The 15,865-nt window shown below is 44.7% G+C and overlaps 1 protein-coding gene and 1 pseudogene across 3 annotated transcripts in view; both read left to right on the top strand.

Annotated features, from left to right (window-relative positions):
- Positions 1-731: 731 nt before the first annotated feature.
- The window catches only part of TUFT1 (tuftelin 1), a 48,446-nt gene continuing 33,312 nt past the window's right edge, over positions 732-15,865 (top strand). Inside the window, exon 1 of one of the 3 annotated variants that reach the window (XM_072769148.1) lies at positions 732-932. In XM_072769148.1, coding sequence (XP_072625249.1) covers positions 747-932 — 186 coding nt within the window. In that variant the 5' untranslated portion in view covers positions 732-746. Of the gene's footprint in view, positions 1,028-15,865 lie in introns of all 3 variants that reach the window. The other 2 variants (XM_072769149.1, XM_072769150.1) reach the window with 2 other exon arrangements.
- LOC140601976 (U6 spliceosomal RNA) lies at positions 3,984-4,083 on the top strand (annotated as a pseudogene).

The raw sequence follows: 15,865 nt of genomic DNA, 5'->3' as shown, positions 1-15,865 counted from the left end.
CAGTTCCTACCTGGGAGGTAGCAAAATTTCTGTCATTCCTGCTCTTGTGTTGCCTTGAAGAGAAAGCTAGCTGTTTGTTCATCAGAGCCTATTGCCAGATTCAGGGGCACTGCCCACTCAAGAGCGGGTCAGACCATCTGCCTGCTTTCCAGGTGGACCACAGCCCAGTGGAACAGCCAATCTGCAGAGAAAGGCAGGGTTGAAAGAGACTCCATCCTTGGCTCTCCTGTAAGACTTTAAAATGCTAATCTGGGTTTGGGGAGCAGATGCTATTGGAAATTGAGGCTCATCCTTTCTCAAGAATACACAATCCTTTTAAGGCAACGTGTCCCGCCTCTCCTAACCATATAAGTGCAACTTTGATATAATAGCTTCTACATAACAAGCCCCACCCAGAGCCAAGCTGGCTTTGACTTTGGCCTGGGCCTCCTGCCAGGGCAGGGCACCTGCCAGACTGGCTTGGGCCAGTCTGAGTAAGTTGGCCTCTGGTGCCTGCATTTCTACCGTGATGGGGGAAAGTTTTGCTCAGTTCCACAAAAGTGGCCTATATATAGGGAGAGGAGAATGTATGGAAGCTTTTTTCCAACTTGTCCTCTCAGGGGCAGGCAGGGTAATTCTCTTTCACCAACAGTGACCTTGGAGTTGAAAAGGCAGCAGCAAGATTAACGAAGAATATTTGAGATGCAAGCATATGGGCTAGGCAAAACCCCGGTTGAGCACCCTCAGGTAGCCTCATAAACACCTTTATGTCTCTGGGAGCCGATCGGCGAGTCCGGACGCTCCCGGCCACGCCCACCCGCTCCTCGGCTCGCTCTCATTGGCGGGAGGCATCTGGGGGCGTGTCCAGCCGGCAGCCCCGCCCCCGACGCGTCTATACAAGGGGGCGGTTCCACGCGCGCCCGCCTAGAAGGCGCCGGACGGCGGGGCGGAGGGTAGGTCCGTGTGCCGCGACCCTCGCGCGAGTAGGATGAACGGGACGCGGAGCTGGTGCACGCTGGTGGACGTGCGCCCGGAGGGCCCGACTGCGGTAAGAGCGGCCGCACTGCCTGCCCCGCCCGGTGCTCCCGGTCTCCAGTTCGGTCCCTCCTGCGCCTCGCGCCAGGCTCGCTGACCTCGCTTGGGGCCGGCTTGAGGCCGTCGGCTCTCGCCGCGCTTCTCTTTCTCTTTTTCTGCCGCCGCGTGGCGGGCAGTGGGGGGTCGTGGGGGTCGTGGCAGGAAGGCCGTTCGGGGACTCGGGGCATCCCTGCCCCCTGGAGGGCTCTGCGGCTCCTCCCGGGACCCCGCGCGGGGATCCATTGCGCGCCCCCCAGGCGTCCCGTGGGTCGTAGGAGGATCTCTGTGTTTGGGGCTGTGGGTGTCCGACGGGGAGGTGAGGCCTTCTGTGGTTCCTGTGGTCTCAGAGGCCCTCCCAAGAACTTAATGGTGCTTTGGGTGGTCAGTAAGAAGACAAAGGATACGGAGTAAAATCCCAGGGCTTGAACCGAAGGGTGGGGCGGCAGGTCTCCAGGTACGCCCAGGTGGCCAGGAGCTCCCCCTTTCGCCAGGAGGGATAGGGCTGCCCGCTTGCGGGTCACCACTCGGCCCCGATTTCTCCTTCCCCTTGCAGCTCTCCTGGTTCCCCAACCCCCATCGGCCAACCAGTGGCTCCTGGGACGGTTTGTTCACCTCGTTTCCGGGTCTAGCTTCCAGGCCCCGGGCAGGTGGATGCAGGAGTGGCCAGAAACCGAGGCGAAGGGAAGGGAAGTGACCCGCGGGAGCGCTTCCGGACGACGTGCGGGTTGAGGAGAGGGACGGCCTCCTGTGCTAAGTCTCACTCCCTGGCTCCCTGGCCCTGGTTCCTCTCCACCCCGGATGACCCTATGGTTTTTCCTCTTCGAAGGCAGAGGACGGTACCTTGTGGCTGCTTTTAGGCTTTGCTGGGGAACTTGACCCAGAATACGTGTGTACTGTCTCATGGATTTTCAAGCTATTTTGGGGGGACTGAAATAGGAGCCGAGGTGATGGGAAGTGTGTATCCTCCTTTCCCCCTCCCTTCGCTCTGTATCTGAGTCCCTTCCTCGCTTCTAGTCTCAGCATGCCCCCTGAGGGAGCTAACCCTGCTGCACCCCAATTATGGCTCTTCAGAATAACTCGTGGGATAGTTTCTCATTTCAGGTTTAGGGTGCAGATGATCACTTAATTCTGTTCACAGTCTCCTCTCCATTTCTGTCCAGTCTATGAGTGTTTCTACCACATTACGGGTCGAGCTACTGCCCAAACCCCCAATCCTTCATTTTTTGTAGTTTGCCAGTCTCCTAGCAATAAAGAAATCCATCCTCTATTATGTCAGCTCCCAGACCTACTACATGCTCTTGCTCACTGTCTTGGAATGGTTGAGGTAGGGAGGCGGGTATGAGGAAAATACAGGAGAGGGGTGTTGGGTTTCTTTTTGCTTATTGTAAAAAAGAGATCTGGGAGGGTCTTAAGACCAAGGTATTGGTACTGTTGAGAATGATTGGACACACTCTTCTGTCCCTTGATGTTTTGTTGTTCCTTGCCTCATGGGGGAAAGTCAGTAGGAAAGTCAGTAGGAAAGTCAGTAGGAAAATAGTGCCAAATAATTAAAGAATAAAGTAAATTCTTTAATTCAGTCAGTATCCAGCTATGAATTAGTTTGAACCTAATCAGAGATGTTTAGAACAAGGGGAAATAGAAACTCCCTTTATTCCTTTTCCCTAGGCTGGACATGAGAGGTATTGTACTTCAAAGCTGCGAATGAAATAAGCATTACTGGAATCTGTTCTTGGAGACATTCCTGAGCTGTTAAGGACCGGGAGGAGATGGTAAACAATCAGTCAGGAGACAGGCTTTGTCCCTGAATTCCTCTCCTCTGAGCCAGCGCTAGGTTAGAATTTATGGCTCTGGACAGTCCCCAGGAAGCTGTAGTATATTCACACCATGGAGTGAATGGTCAGTGTGGGCACCAAGTGAGTGATTGAGTATGCAAATGAATAGATGTTTCTCCTGGTGTCAGCAGTGTAGACAGTTTAATTGATTTGTATGTCCTAGTGGGAGTCAGGACCCTGGGACTCTGTTGATGTTTCCCTATCAGCCAGGCCATGTCCCTTTTGGTGCATCACACTTGGATGTGGAAATATGGCTAATATAGTCTTTGGATTAATTTTATTGTTGGAGGCAGATGCAGGAGGTACAGTGAGCCAATGTTTTTCAAACTGCAGATCATCACCACCAGTGATTTAGGACCCTAGCATTAGAAAAGAAGTGGATTCCAATTATATGACATTCTGGAATAGGCAAAACTAGAGACAACAAAAAGATCAGTGATTGCCAGGAGTTTGGAGGGTAGACGGGAGATGATTAGAGCACAGAGGATTTTTTTTTGTCCTAATCCACAGAATGTACCTTATTCACTTTACTTGAGTGTACCCTAAGGGGAACCATGGGCTTGAGGTGATTATGATGTGTCAGTGTAGATTCATTCTTGGTAACAAATACACAATTCTGGTGGGTGATAGCGGTAATAGAAGAAGCTATGCATGTATGGGGGTAGGGGACCCTGAGAAATCTCTGTACCTTCCTGTCCATTTTGTTGTGAATTGAAAACTGCTCTAAACAAAATAAAGTCTTAGAAAAATAAGAAATAGAATCTGCGCTATCAGAGTGTTAGGGTGGATATTTTTGGCAAAAGTTTTGTCTCAGCTATATGTATGTATACATATTATATATGTGTGTGTATGCTTATTAGATCTTGAGGTAAATTTTTTTTTTTAAATCAGAGGAGTTTGCAAGGCACTGTAGTAAGTTATACTGGCAAATGGAAGCACAAACAAACCTCAGACATTTTTATTAGACATTCCCATTAAGTTCCTTTGGTTATAAGCAGCAGAGAGGAACTCTAGCTAACTTAAGCAGAGGAGGAATTTATTAGGAGAAAATGGGCAGTCACAGAATTTAAGGGAAAGCTTAAAAATTCTGAACCAAGGGTGCTTGTATTGGCAGCACATGCACTAAAATTGAACCAATATGGGGAAGATTAGCATGTGCAAGAGTGACATGCAAACTCATGAAGCATTCCCTGTTTTTAAATGGTGTTATATAATAGCGTTGTATAGTGACAGATGGTACCTACACTTAGGGTGAGCATAGCGTAACTCTAGAGTTGTCAAATCACTGTGTTGTATGCCTGAAACTAATGTAACCTTGCCAATTATACTTCAATTTAAAAAAGTGAACCAGGAAAGTCTTGGATCTGTATAAGTGGAGGGTTTCTACACCTGAGTGTATTGGTTCCAGCTCTTTTTTGCCATTCTGTTCAAGGTTCCAAGGAGAGGGTGTCATTGGTCCCTCACCCACCTTGTAGGGCAATGTAGGGTTCCTTGATTGATAAACAGTCCCGCCAGATTATCTAGTAAAGGAGGGAGATTGTCCAGAGCAAAACCAAGTGTTGTTACCAGTAGAGGAAGATGGAAGTTGTGTAGCAAAAGCAACAGAAATTCACTACATTAGACTTTGGTTTGAATGATCTCTTTCTTTTTCTTTAAAAAAAAAAAAAAAAAAATGAGGTAGGCTCCACACCTAATGTGGGGCTTGAACTCACAACCCTGAGATCAAGAGTTGCATATTCTACTGACTGAGCCAGCCAGGTGGGCCTCTTTTTTTCTTTATAAATTGTTTTTCAGGGCAGCCTGGGTGGCTCAGCAGTTAAGCGCCATCTTCAGCCCAGGGCCTGATCCTGGAGACCTGGGATTGATTCCCCCGTCAGTCCCACATTGGGCTCTCTGCATGGAGCCTGCTTCTCCCTCTACCTGTGTCTCTCATGAATAAATAAATAAAATCTTTTAAAAAAAATGTTTTTCAACCAAGGGAATATATGTACATGATTTTAAAAATATTTAATATTATCAAAAGGCTTTAGAAAAGAAAATAGCAAGCAGTTTCCTGCTCCAAACCCTGTCCCATGGAGACACCACCTTCAACTCTTAGCACTCTTGTTTGGTGTTTAACCTCATGTTTCTAAATAATATGCTTCTAGTGATGCTTCTTGATTTATAGGTTTTAGACATCTATTGGCTTCCTGCTGTAGAAATTATAGGGAAGTTTATAGTCCCGCCCCTTACACACTCCCTTTCTCTTCTCCCATCTTCCCAGTGTATCTACATCACAATTTTTGGCTAAACTATGATTTCTATTTTAAGATTTTATTTATTTACTTGACAGAGAGAGAGAGCACACAAGCAGGGGGAGAGGTAGGCAGAGGGAGAAGGAGAAGCAGGTTCCCCACCAATCAGAGAGCCCGATGTGGGGCTCAGTCCCAGGACCCTGGGATCATGACCTGAGCAGAAGGCAGATGCTTAACCAACTGAGCCACCTAGGCTCCCCTGAACTATCATTTCTGTTAGTAACATTGTGGTTAAGAGCCTGGCCCTGGGAATCTGATTTTAGAGTGGGGCTGTAGTCAGGGCTTTGATGTTTGCTTTGCCTGAGATCATTTCAGTAAATTACTTAATCTTTTCAGTCTTCGTTTCCTCACATGTAAAACAGGGCTAATAATTGCACCCTTCTCATAAGGTTGTTGTGAGGATTTCTTTTTTTAAGGTTTTTATTTATTTAAAAAAATATTTTAAAAAATATTTTTTATTTATTTATTCATGAGAGACACGCACAGAGAGGCAGAGACTAGGCAGAGGGAGAAGCAGGCTCCCAGCAGGGAGCCCGATGTGGGACTCAATCCTGGGACTCTGGGATCACGCCCTGAGCCAAAGGCGGGCGCTCAACTGCTGAGCCACCCAGGTGTCCCATGTTGTGAGGATTAAATAAAATAAAATGTATGAAACATTAAGCACCGTGCCTGGCACATGATAAGTGCTCAGGTGTTAGCTCTTATTTTCTGTTTGCTCTTCCTACTGGCATAAATGAGATTGTTTTGGCCTCTCATGATACCCCCCACCCAAGGGATGGAGGAAGAGTATGAGAACTCCCTGGTCTGGTCAAGGTTTGCTCCTTCTCATCGTGTTCACATTTATTCTTATCTGTTCCTTTCCCCTTGCCTCTGCCAGTAGAGGGTCTCGAGGATGAGAAGAGGCCTATAGTGCACCCAGATTAACCTTTGCTGGTACCATCTCAGCCAGGACTGGTCTTAGAAGAGTGATGGTTAGGGTTCCTGTTTAAGCATCCTGCTCTAGGCCCCTTTCCTTTTCCTCTTTTTCCTGACTCATGGCCTAGGCAGCTTGATGTCCCATGATGGCTCTTTGGTAAGATGATTCCCTTTAATACTAATCTTCCACAGAATCTTTGCATTTTTTCCATCTTCTCTACTTTTTTTGTCTTGATCAATCTTGGCTAGGGAGTTTCTCTCAACGCTGGGGTGGTTTGGAGTTTTTCTGTCAGCTATAGCTTGAACCTTTTGTCTTTACACTGGAATAGATATTATTCCTTTAGGATCTCAGAAGCTGAATTAGTTTATTTTTTATTTTATTTATTTTTTAAAGATTTTATTTATTCATTCATGAGAGAAAGAGAGAGAGAGAGAGAGGCAGAGACACAGGCAGAGGGAGAAGCAGGAAGCAGGCTCCATGCAGGGAGCCCAATGTGGGATTCGATCCCTGACCTCCAGGATCACTCCCTGGGCTGAAGGCAGGCACTCAACCGCTGAGCCACCGAGGCGTCCCCGCTGAATTATTTAATACCAAGTCCTGAACTCCATTCCTTAAAAAGAAAAAAAAAAATTTTTTGTTTTTTAACTAAAGCTATGATTTATTGACGGTTTACGATGGGCCTCATTTTTTTCTGTAACTACTTTAATGAGCCATAATTCATAGACTGCGCAAATAATCCATTTAAAATGTACAGTTTAGTGGCTTTTAGTGTAGTCATTGAGTTGTACAGTCATCAACACAATCAATTTTAAAACATTTTCTTCAGCCATAAAGAAATCCTAATCCATTAGCAGTCACTCTTCATTTTCTCTTAACCCACTCACCCAGCCCTAGGCAACCATTAGTCTATTTTCTTTCTCTGAGATTTCCTGTTCTAGGCATTTTATGTAAATATAATCATCTAATGTATGATCGATCCTTTGTGACTGGCTTCTTTCAATTAGCATGATGTTTTTATGGTTGATCCATGTTGTAACAGGAATCAGTATTTCATTCCATTTAATTTAATTTAATTTAATTTTAATTTTATTTTTTAAAGATTTTATTTACTTGAAAGAACGGGAGCGAGCACCAGCGTGGGGGGTGGGCAGAGGGAGAGGGACAAGCAGACTCCCTGCTGACAGACATGGGGCTCAATCCCAAGACCTTGAGATCATGACCTGAGCCAAAGGCAGTCAACCAACTGAACCACCCAGGGCCCCTATACTTCATTCCTTTTTAAAACTGAATGATAGGACACCTGGATGGCTCAGTGGTTCAGCTCTGCTTTCGGGTCAGGTCATGATCCTAGAGTTCAGGGATCGAGTCCCTCATCTGGCTTCCTATAGGGAGCCTGCTTCTCCCTCTGCCTATGTCTCTGCCTCTGTGTCTCTCATGAATAAATAAATAAAATCTTAAATAAATAAGTAAACCTGAATGATATTCCATTGCATGGATATATTATCACATATGTTCATCATGGATAAGTGTTGGTGGATGATTGGGTAGTTTCTATTTTTTTGGTCTATTATAAATAATGCTGCTCTGAACATTTACTTACATGTTTTTTGGGTTTATTTAAAGGTTTTATTTATTTGAGAGAGTGAGAGACAGAGCATGAGAAGGGGGAAGAGAGGGAGAGGGAGAAACAGGCTCTCCACTGAGTAGGGCTCCATCCTAGGAACCCTGGGATCATGACCTGAGCTGAACGCAGATGCTTAACCAACTGAGCCACCCAGGTGCCCCTCCCCCCCTTTTTGTATAGATGTATATTTTAATTTCTTTTGGAGAGACTTACCTATGATGGAATTGCTGGGTCAGATTATTTGGATTTTGACAGAGGATTCCTCTGGACTCATTGAGGCTTATTCCAAAGAATGAATGAATTCTTAAATGGTGAAAATATTGGCTCTGTGACACCAGAGTAGGGAAGAAACTCCTGGGCAGAGGAGGAGCCTTTCAAGTTTGTCGACTGTCGTTCCTTCCATTCATGACACCTGTCCCAAGCTTAACCCATAAATTCCTCCTTACAACATCCTGTCTCCCCCATTCATTGCCAGGTTCTTACTTTCTAGAGAGGCCTGCCAGGAATTTGGGGCATCCTGAGCTCTGCCAAAGGATCTGGGATAGGAAGCTTACCCAATCACCTGGCATTTGGTGTTTGTCATATTTTTCTGGGGTGGGGGATGGGGTGTTCACCCAGATGGTTTCGGTTCTAGACACATGTGTTCAGAGCAGGTGAGACAAGCTTCCCCGCCTGCTAGTAATTATGGTACATGCCTCTTTGGGTCACAATGCAGAGTCTTGTGAAATACTTTTGTTTCCTAGGGGTGGGGAGGTTTAGTTAGGGGAATAAGTATGTGCCAGGAAGGCTGGTGCCTAGATTAAGCGTGGCCAGCAGGGGCAGGAAGAGGAGAAGAAAATATAGGGTATGGTGGAGATGGGTAGATGAAGGAGGAAAAAGGAAATGATCTTCTAGGGTCTGGGGGCACAAAAATGATAAATGATGAAATAACGACAGAGGGGAGGGGGAACTGCCCCTTCATCCCGGGCTGGCCGTGCACTGGCAGGTTTCCTGGAGAGCCACTGGCACAGCAGGAGTTGAGCATTCAGGAGCCCACCACCCTCCTGTACACATTCAGTGTGTGTGAGGCCTCTTATGCCCCAGCGGTTCTGTGGGCCAGGTCTCTAGGTAATGAGAAAGGCTACCCCATGTAGGGTACCACCCTAAATCCTTTTTGTCATTTCACCTCCCAATCACCCCAGCTGCCTCTCTGCCTAGTGCTCGTCCAGCCCATGCCTCTGGGCAGGTAGCTGGACAAAAAGTAGACACCTGTTTTGTTGGCTAATCTGTGGGAAGGAGTGGAATAATTCTTTGTATCATACTTAACAAAGGGCCATCTCTGGCCTAGAGAGCCCTGTAAAAGGCCAGAACCAAGGCTGCCCAAAATCTGAGAGTGTAGTGGCAGCCCAGACAGGATAAGCTCCAACCACCCCATCTGGCCCTCTGTGACTTTATTGGGGCTTTCCTTGTCCTGGCCTCTTGGGAGCTGGCTATTCTCATTACTCAGAAGGGGACACCTGAGGTGGCTGCTGTAGCCGTTTGAGACTGCATACATTTCGGGTGGGAGAGGGGATGGGACTGAGGGACAGAGTGAGGGAGGAATGGGTTACAGAGTGAAGAAGAATTAAGGATGCTGGTTTCCAGCTCAAGGACAGTATTCACTGCCCTACTTCTTCTTAGAAAGACCCTTGACCTCACCTGCCACCCATGCTTCTGGCCCCCTTAGCAGCCTGGGGAATGGGAGCAAGGGAAACATTTTCCCATAGATCTGTCCCCTGGCACATGAGCCTGGGGTGTGAGAACCTCTGGGGCCTCCCTCTTTATCTCCCTATCCTTTCTCCTCAGCGCCTTGATCTCTAACCCTTCAGCTATGTGTTTATCCCCTCCCCGCTCTGAGAAGTGACTCACAGCTGGAGATTTGTTTGAACAGAAGCAAGAGGCTGCCTGTAATTTGGAGGTGGCTGGGCTTCTCCCCGAGAATGTTTATGAGGTTAGAGGCTGCTTACCTTGTGAATAACTGCTGCTTTTTCCCTAGAGAAGAAGGCTCTACTTTCTATCTTGCCTTTTGGAGAGTCCCCAAGGGGACTACCCTGCTAGACATTTTGGGGTGTTCCTAAAGCTCCCTGGGGCTGCTCACAGCCCTGAGATCATTCCAGCTCCAGAAAACAGCTAGTAGCACCTTTCAGAGATGGGCCTGGGTTTCCCTCCTTAGGTCTGGGCTGGGGTTGTGGGTTGAAGTTCATGGCCTTGCAGACTGGCTTCTCTGGTTTTGGAGGCCAAGGTGCCAGAGAAAAAAATCCTAGATTTGTTCACAGGCTTCATGTAGATGGTCTGGCTCACCCACCCTCCTCCCCATGTCGTCCCAGAGCTCCTTGGGAAAGTAATGCTGTCTCACGTATGTGGAGTGATTTATGGTTCCAGAGCACTTTCACACTATCTTGCATCTCTACCTGTCTGCCTTAAATGTAGGCAGGGTACATATTATCACTACCATTTTGCAGATAGACACCAGGCCCTGAGAGATAAGGTGACTTGCTCAAGGACTAATAGATTTCAGTTTGACTTAGACTCCACCTCCAATTCCAAGTTTAGCGCTTTTTCTTGCCTTCTGTTTATTTAAATGTGTTACTAGACCAGGCTGCACAAACACATTTTTGTTGCTAAAGTTTAAAACACTGTGGCTTAGTCGGTTAAGTGTCTGCCTTCAGCTCAGGTTGGGATCAAGCCTGGTACCGGCTCCCTGCTCAGCCAGGAGTCTGCTTCTCCCTCTCCCACTGCCCCTCTGCCCACTTGTGCTCTTTCTCTGTCAAATAAATAAATAAAATCTTGGGATCCCTGGGTGGCGCAGTGGTTTGGCGCCTGCCTTTGGCCCAGGGCGCGATCCTGGAGACCCGGGATCGAATCCCACGTCGGGCTCCCGGTGCATGGAACCTGTTTCTCCCTCTGCCTGTGTCTCTGCCTCTCTCTCTCTCTCTCTCTCTCTCTCTCTGTGTGACTATCATAAATAAATAAAAATTAAAAAAAATAAATAAATAAAATCTTAAAACAAAACAAAAAAACTGTAGAAGTATGAACTGAAGGTTCCGTTACTCCTTTGTCCTTTTTTTAATATGTATAAATTTAGTGCTTTTTCCCATGTGCTTACATTCTAGAAATGCCCTTGGCATCGTGATCAACAGCACCGACTCTAGAGCCCCAGGACCTGGGTTTGAATCCTGGCTCTGACCCTTGTTAGTTATAGGGCCTTGGGCAAGATACTTAGTGTCTGTGCCTTGGTTTTGTCATCTATGAAATAAGGATGTTGATAATAATATTCACCATATAGTATTATTATGAGAAGTAAATGGATTAATGTATATAAAGCATGTAGAGCCCAGTAGGGCTCAGCACATAGTAATTGCTATATATGGGAGTTGGCAATTACTATGAACATATATGTGTATGTATATGTACTTAAATAGGAAGTCATATTTTATGAATTAGTGCCTTGCTTTTTTCCTTCTTTATCTTGGAGATAATTTTCTGTCAGTTCACAGAATTTTATTTATCAGCAGTGTAGTATTCCATAGTGTGGATAATTCCATACCTATGAGTGAGTGGGTACTTATGTTGTTTCCAGTTTGTAACTGTTGTTAACAGTACCATAGTCAACAGTTTTACACATCTGTCTTTGGGCAAATGTGTGTGGATTTTCATAGGGCATATTCCTAAAAGTGGAATTACTAGGTTAAAGGGTTTACAAGATGTGCAAATACTTTTTATTTTTTTTTAAATTATTTAAAAAAATTTTTTTTATTTATTTATGATAGTCACAGAGAGAGAGAGAGGCAAAGACATAGGCAGAGGGAGAAGTAGGCTCCATGCACCGGGAGCCCGACGTGGGATTCGATCCCGGGTCTCCAGGATCGCGCCCTGGGCCAAAGGCAGGCGCCAAACCGCTGCGCCACCCAGCGATCCCAATACTTTTTATTAATATTGCCAGATTAACTTCCCAAAATACTTGTATAAACTTACACTCTAACAATAAATGAGATTACTCTTTCTCTCTGCACCCTTACCAATCCTGGATATTATCAGGATCTTTAACATTTGCCAATCCATTGGTCTATAAATGTTATTTCTGCAGGGTTTGCCTGAAGAAAAGGCCACTGGTCTACTGAGAACAAGAAAGAAGGCTTGTGGGGATCCCTGGGTGGCTCAGCGGTTTAGCGCCTGCCTTCAGCCCAGGGTGTGATTCTGGAGGATCAAGTCCCTCATTGGGCTCCCTGCATAGAGCCTGCTTCTCCCTCTGCCTGTGTCTCTGCCTCTCTCTCTCTGTGTCTCTCATGAATAAATAAAATACAATCTTTAAAGAAAAAAAAAAAGGAAGGAAGGAAGGAAGGAAGGATGGAAGGAAGAAAGAAACAAAGAAGGCTTGTATATATGGGAAGTTTTAAGGCATAGCCATAAAATGGACAGCTGTGCACTGAACACTCAGCTTAAGAAATAGGACATAACCCAGGTGCCTGGGTGGCTCAGTTGGTTGGGTGTCTGTCTTTGGCTCAGGTCATGATCCCTGGGTTCTGGGATCAAGCCTGTGAAGGGGTTTCTGGTCAGCTGGAACTGGTCTTCTTCTCCATCTGCCTCTCTGCCCTGCTTGTGTGAGCTCTTGCTCTCAAGTAAATAAATAAAATCTTTAAAAACATGAAAAAGAAAGAGAACATTATCAATCTTTTTGAAGTGCCTGGGTCCTGCCTTGTTCATAACCGTCTGCTTCTTCCACAGAAGTGATCACTGTCTCAAATTTTGTGTTTATTTCTTTGCTTTTTGTTATAGTTTTCCTACATGGATAAGTGATATAGTACTTAGTTTGGCATGTTTTGAACTTTATATTCATAGTTTTATCTGTATTCTCTAGCCTTTTTTTTTTTAGGTTTATTTATTTATTTAAGTAATATCTACACCCAGTGTGGAGCTTAAACTCAGAACCCTGAGATCAAGACTTGCATTCTCTTCCAGCTAAGCCAGCCAGGTGCCCCTTCTATATAGCTTGCTTAGTTAAACTTACCATTAATTTGAAGATTCATTCATGTCGATGCATGAAGCTGTAGTTCAGTTATTTTCACAGATGAATACTAGTTCATTGTACTAATGTACCAGAGTTTATTCATCCATTTTCTTGTCAGCAGATCATCTGGGCTGTTGCCAGTGTGTAGCCACTACAAACAATGTTGCTGTGAACATACATCTGCAGGTTTCCTTTTTACACTTATTTATCTTCTTTTTTTTTTTTTTTAAAGATTTATTTATTTATTTGAGAGAGAGAAAAAGAAGAAGAGCATGAGCCAGAGGGTCTGAGGGAGAGGGAGAGAGATTCCAGGGACTGAGCATGGAGCCTGATGGGGGGCCTTCATCTCATGACCTTGAGATCACCACCTGAGCCAAAACCAAGAATCAGAGGCTCAACTGACTGCACTACCCAGGCTCCCCTACTTAAATCTTTTAGTTTAATGAAATCCCTGCCAAATTATAACTTGTTTTGTTTTATTTTTTTTATTGTTTATTTTTTATTTTTTTTCTTGTTTTGTTTTAAAGATTTTATTTATTTATTTGACCGAGGGGGAGAGAGTGCAAGCAGGGGGAGCGGCAGAGGGAGAGGGAAAGGCAGGATCCCCTGCTGAGCAGGGGCCAGGTGTGAAGCTCAATCCCAGGGTCCTGGGAGCCGAAGGCAGATACTTAACTGACTGAGCCACCCAAGCACCCTGAAAACTCATTGTTTTTATTTTTTTTATAGAGAGTAGACTTTAACTTTTTAGGTCCATTAATTTGTTTTAAACATTTTTAAAAATATTTTATTTATTTATTTATTGAGAGAAAGAGTGAGAGAGAGCATGAGCATTAGGAGAGGGAGAAGCAGGCTTCACACCGAACCAGAAGCTCCATGTGGGGCTTGATCCCAGGACTTGGGATTATGACTCAAGCTGAAGGTAGACGACCAACCGACTGAGCCACCCAGGTGCCCCACTTATTGTTTTAACCAACATTTCTGGTTACTGATTACTGATGAGGTTGACCATCTTTCATATATTTTTAAATTTTATATTAAAATTTTTTTCCAATAATATATCTTATTTAACCCAATATATACAAAGGTTATCATTTCCATAAGTGATCAGCATAGAAAGAATTCAATTTTTTGTGCTGTGGCTTTGTACAGAACATCTCTATTTGGACTGACCACATTTCAAATGGTTGATAGCCACATGTGGCTAGTGGCTGCCACATTGGACAGGATAGTTCTTGATAGTAAATGACTTGACTTAACTCACCCAATTCCCTATATTCAGAATAAACCTCTACTTCTAGTCATTGTCCTCTTTTAGTCATTACCTACTCCCATCCTTTAGGGGTAACCGCTAGAGTGACTTCTAAAGTATGTGTTAGTTTTGCTTGTTTTTATACTTTTTATATAAGTGGAATCTTAACTCTTGTGTCAGAATTCTTTTGCTTAACATTTGTGTGAAGTTTATTCACGTTGTGTACAAGTTCATTCTTTTTCATGGTTGTACACTGTTCCATTGTATGACTATATTGCAATTTAAATTTGTCCATTTTACCCTTTTTTTTTTAATGTGATTTTAGGAGGCACCTGGGTGGCACAATTGGTCAAGCGTCTAACTCTTGGTTTTAGCTCAGGTCGTGATCTCAGGATCATGGGACTGAGCCCTGTGTCCAGCTCTATGCTCAGCTCAGAGTCTGCTTAAGATTCTCTCTCCCGGGGGATCCCTGGGTTGCTCAGTGGTTTGGCGCCTGCCTTTGGCCCGGGGCGTGATCTGGGAGTCCTGGGGCGTGATCTTGGAGTCCCGGGATAGAGTCCCACATCGGGTTCCCTGCGTGGAGCCTGCTTCTCCCTCTGCCTGTGTCTCTGCCTCTCTCTCTCTCTCTCTCTCTCTCTCTGTGTGTGTCTCTCATGAATAAATAAATAAAATCTTAAAAAAAAAAAAGATTCTCTCTCCCTCTACCTCTGCCCATCCTCCCAGTTCATGCTTGCTCATGCACTCTTTCTTTCTCTAAAATAAACAAATAAATACATCTTTTTAAAAAATGTGGTTTTAGAGGCACCTGGCTGTCTTAGTTGGAAGAGCAAGTGACTCTTGATCTTGGAGTTGTGAGTTTGAGCCCCATGTTGGGTGTAGAGATTACTTAAAAATAAAGTTTTTAGGAGCCCCTGGGTGGCCCAGTTGGTTCAGGGGCTGACTCTTGGTTTCAGTTGAGGTCATGATCTCGGGGTCCTGGGTTCAAGCCCTATGTCAGGCTCCATGCTCAGCATGGTCTTCTTGAGATTCTTTCTCTCCCTCCCTTTGCCTTTCCTGCACATTCTCTCTCTCCCTCCCTCCCTAATAAATTAAATATTTAAAAAGTAGAATAAAATCTCTAGGGGCACCTGGGTGGCACAGTCAATTAAGGGACCAACTCTTGGTTTTGGCTCAGGTTGTGATCTCAGGGTGGTGAGATGGAGCCCCATGTCAGGCTCTGTGCTCAGCATGGAGTCTGCTTAAGACTCTCTCTCCCTCTCCCCCTCCTCCCATGTGCTTGCTCTCTCTCTCTCTCTCAAAATAAATCTTAAAAAAGAATAAAATCTTAAAAAAAATAAAATTTGGGTTTATGTGTATATGTATATATGTATTTATTTAAATAATCCCTATATCCATAATGGGGTTGAATATACAACCCTGAGATTAAGAGTCTCATGCTCAAAGGATTTATTTAGCCAGTCAGGTGTCCCTATCCATTTTATTCTTGAACATTTGGATACATTCTAATTTTTGGCTATTATGAGAAATGCTACTGTGAACATTCTAGCATCATTTTTTTTATGGGTAGAATTTTTTTGATTTTGGGGGAAACATAGGTATGCATTTCTGTTAGTAGTAGAACTACTATGTTATAGGGTTTGCAAATATTCCTCTTTGGTAGAGGTTTCCAAAGAGATTATGATAATGAGCATTCCCACCACCAGTGTAGGAGAGTTCTGATTGTTCCATAGCCCCTAGCACTTGTTTTTTGTTTTCATTTGTAGTCATTCTAATGGTATTTTGTAGCATTGCCTTGTGGTTTTAGTTTCTAGTTCTTTGATAATGATGACTGAAGATACTGAACCCTTTTCCGACGTTTATTGACCGTTTGG

The sequence above is a fragment of the Canis lupus genome, chromosome 12 (assembly GCF_048164855.1).
Source record: "Canis lupus baileyi chromosome 12, mCanLup2.hap1, whole genome shotgun sequence".
Lineage (NCBI taxonomy): Eukaryota > Metazoa > Chordata > Mammalia > Carnivora > Canidae > Canis > Canis lupus.
Note: the sequence above shows the minus strand (reverse complement) of the source record. Positions and strands in the feature narration are given on the sequence as shown.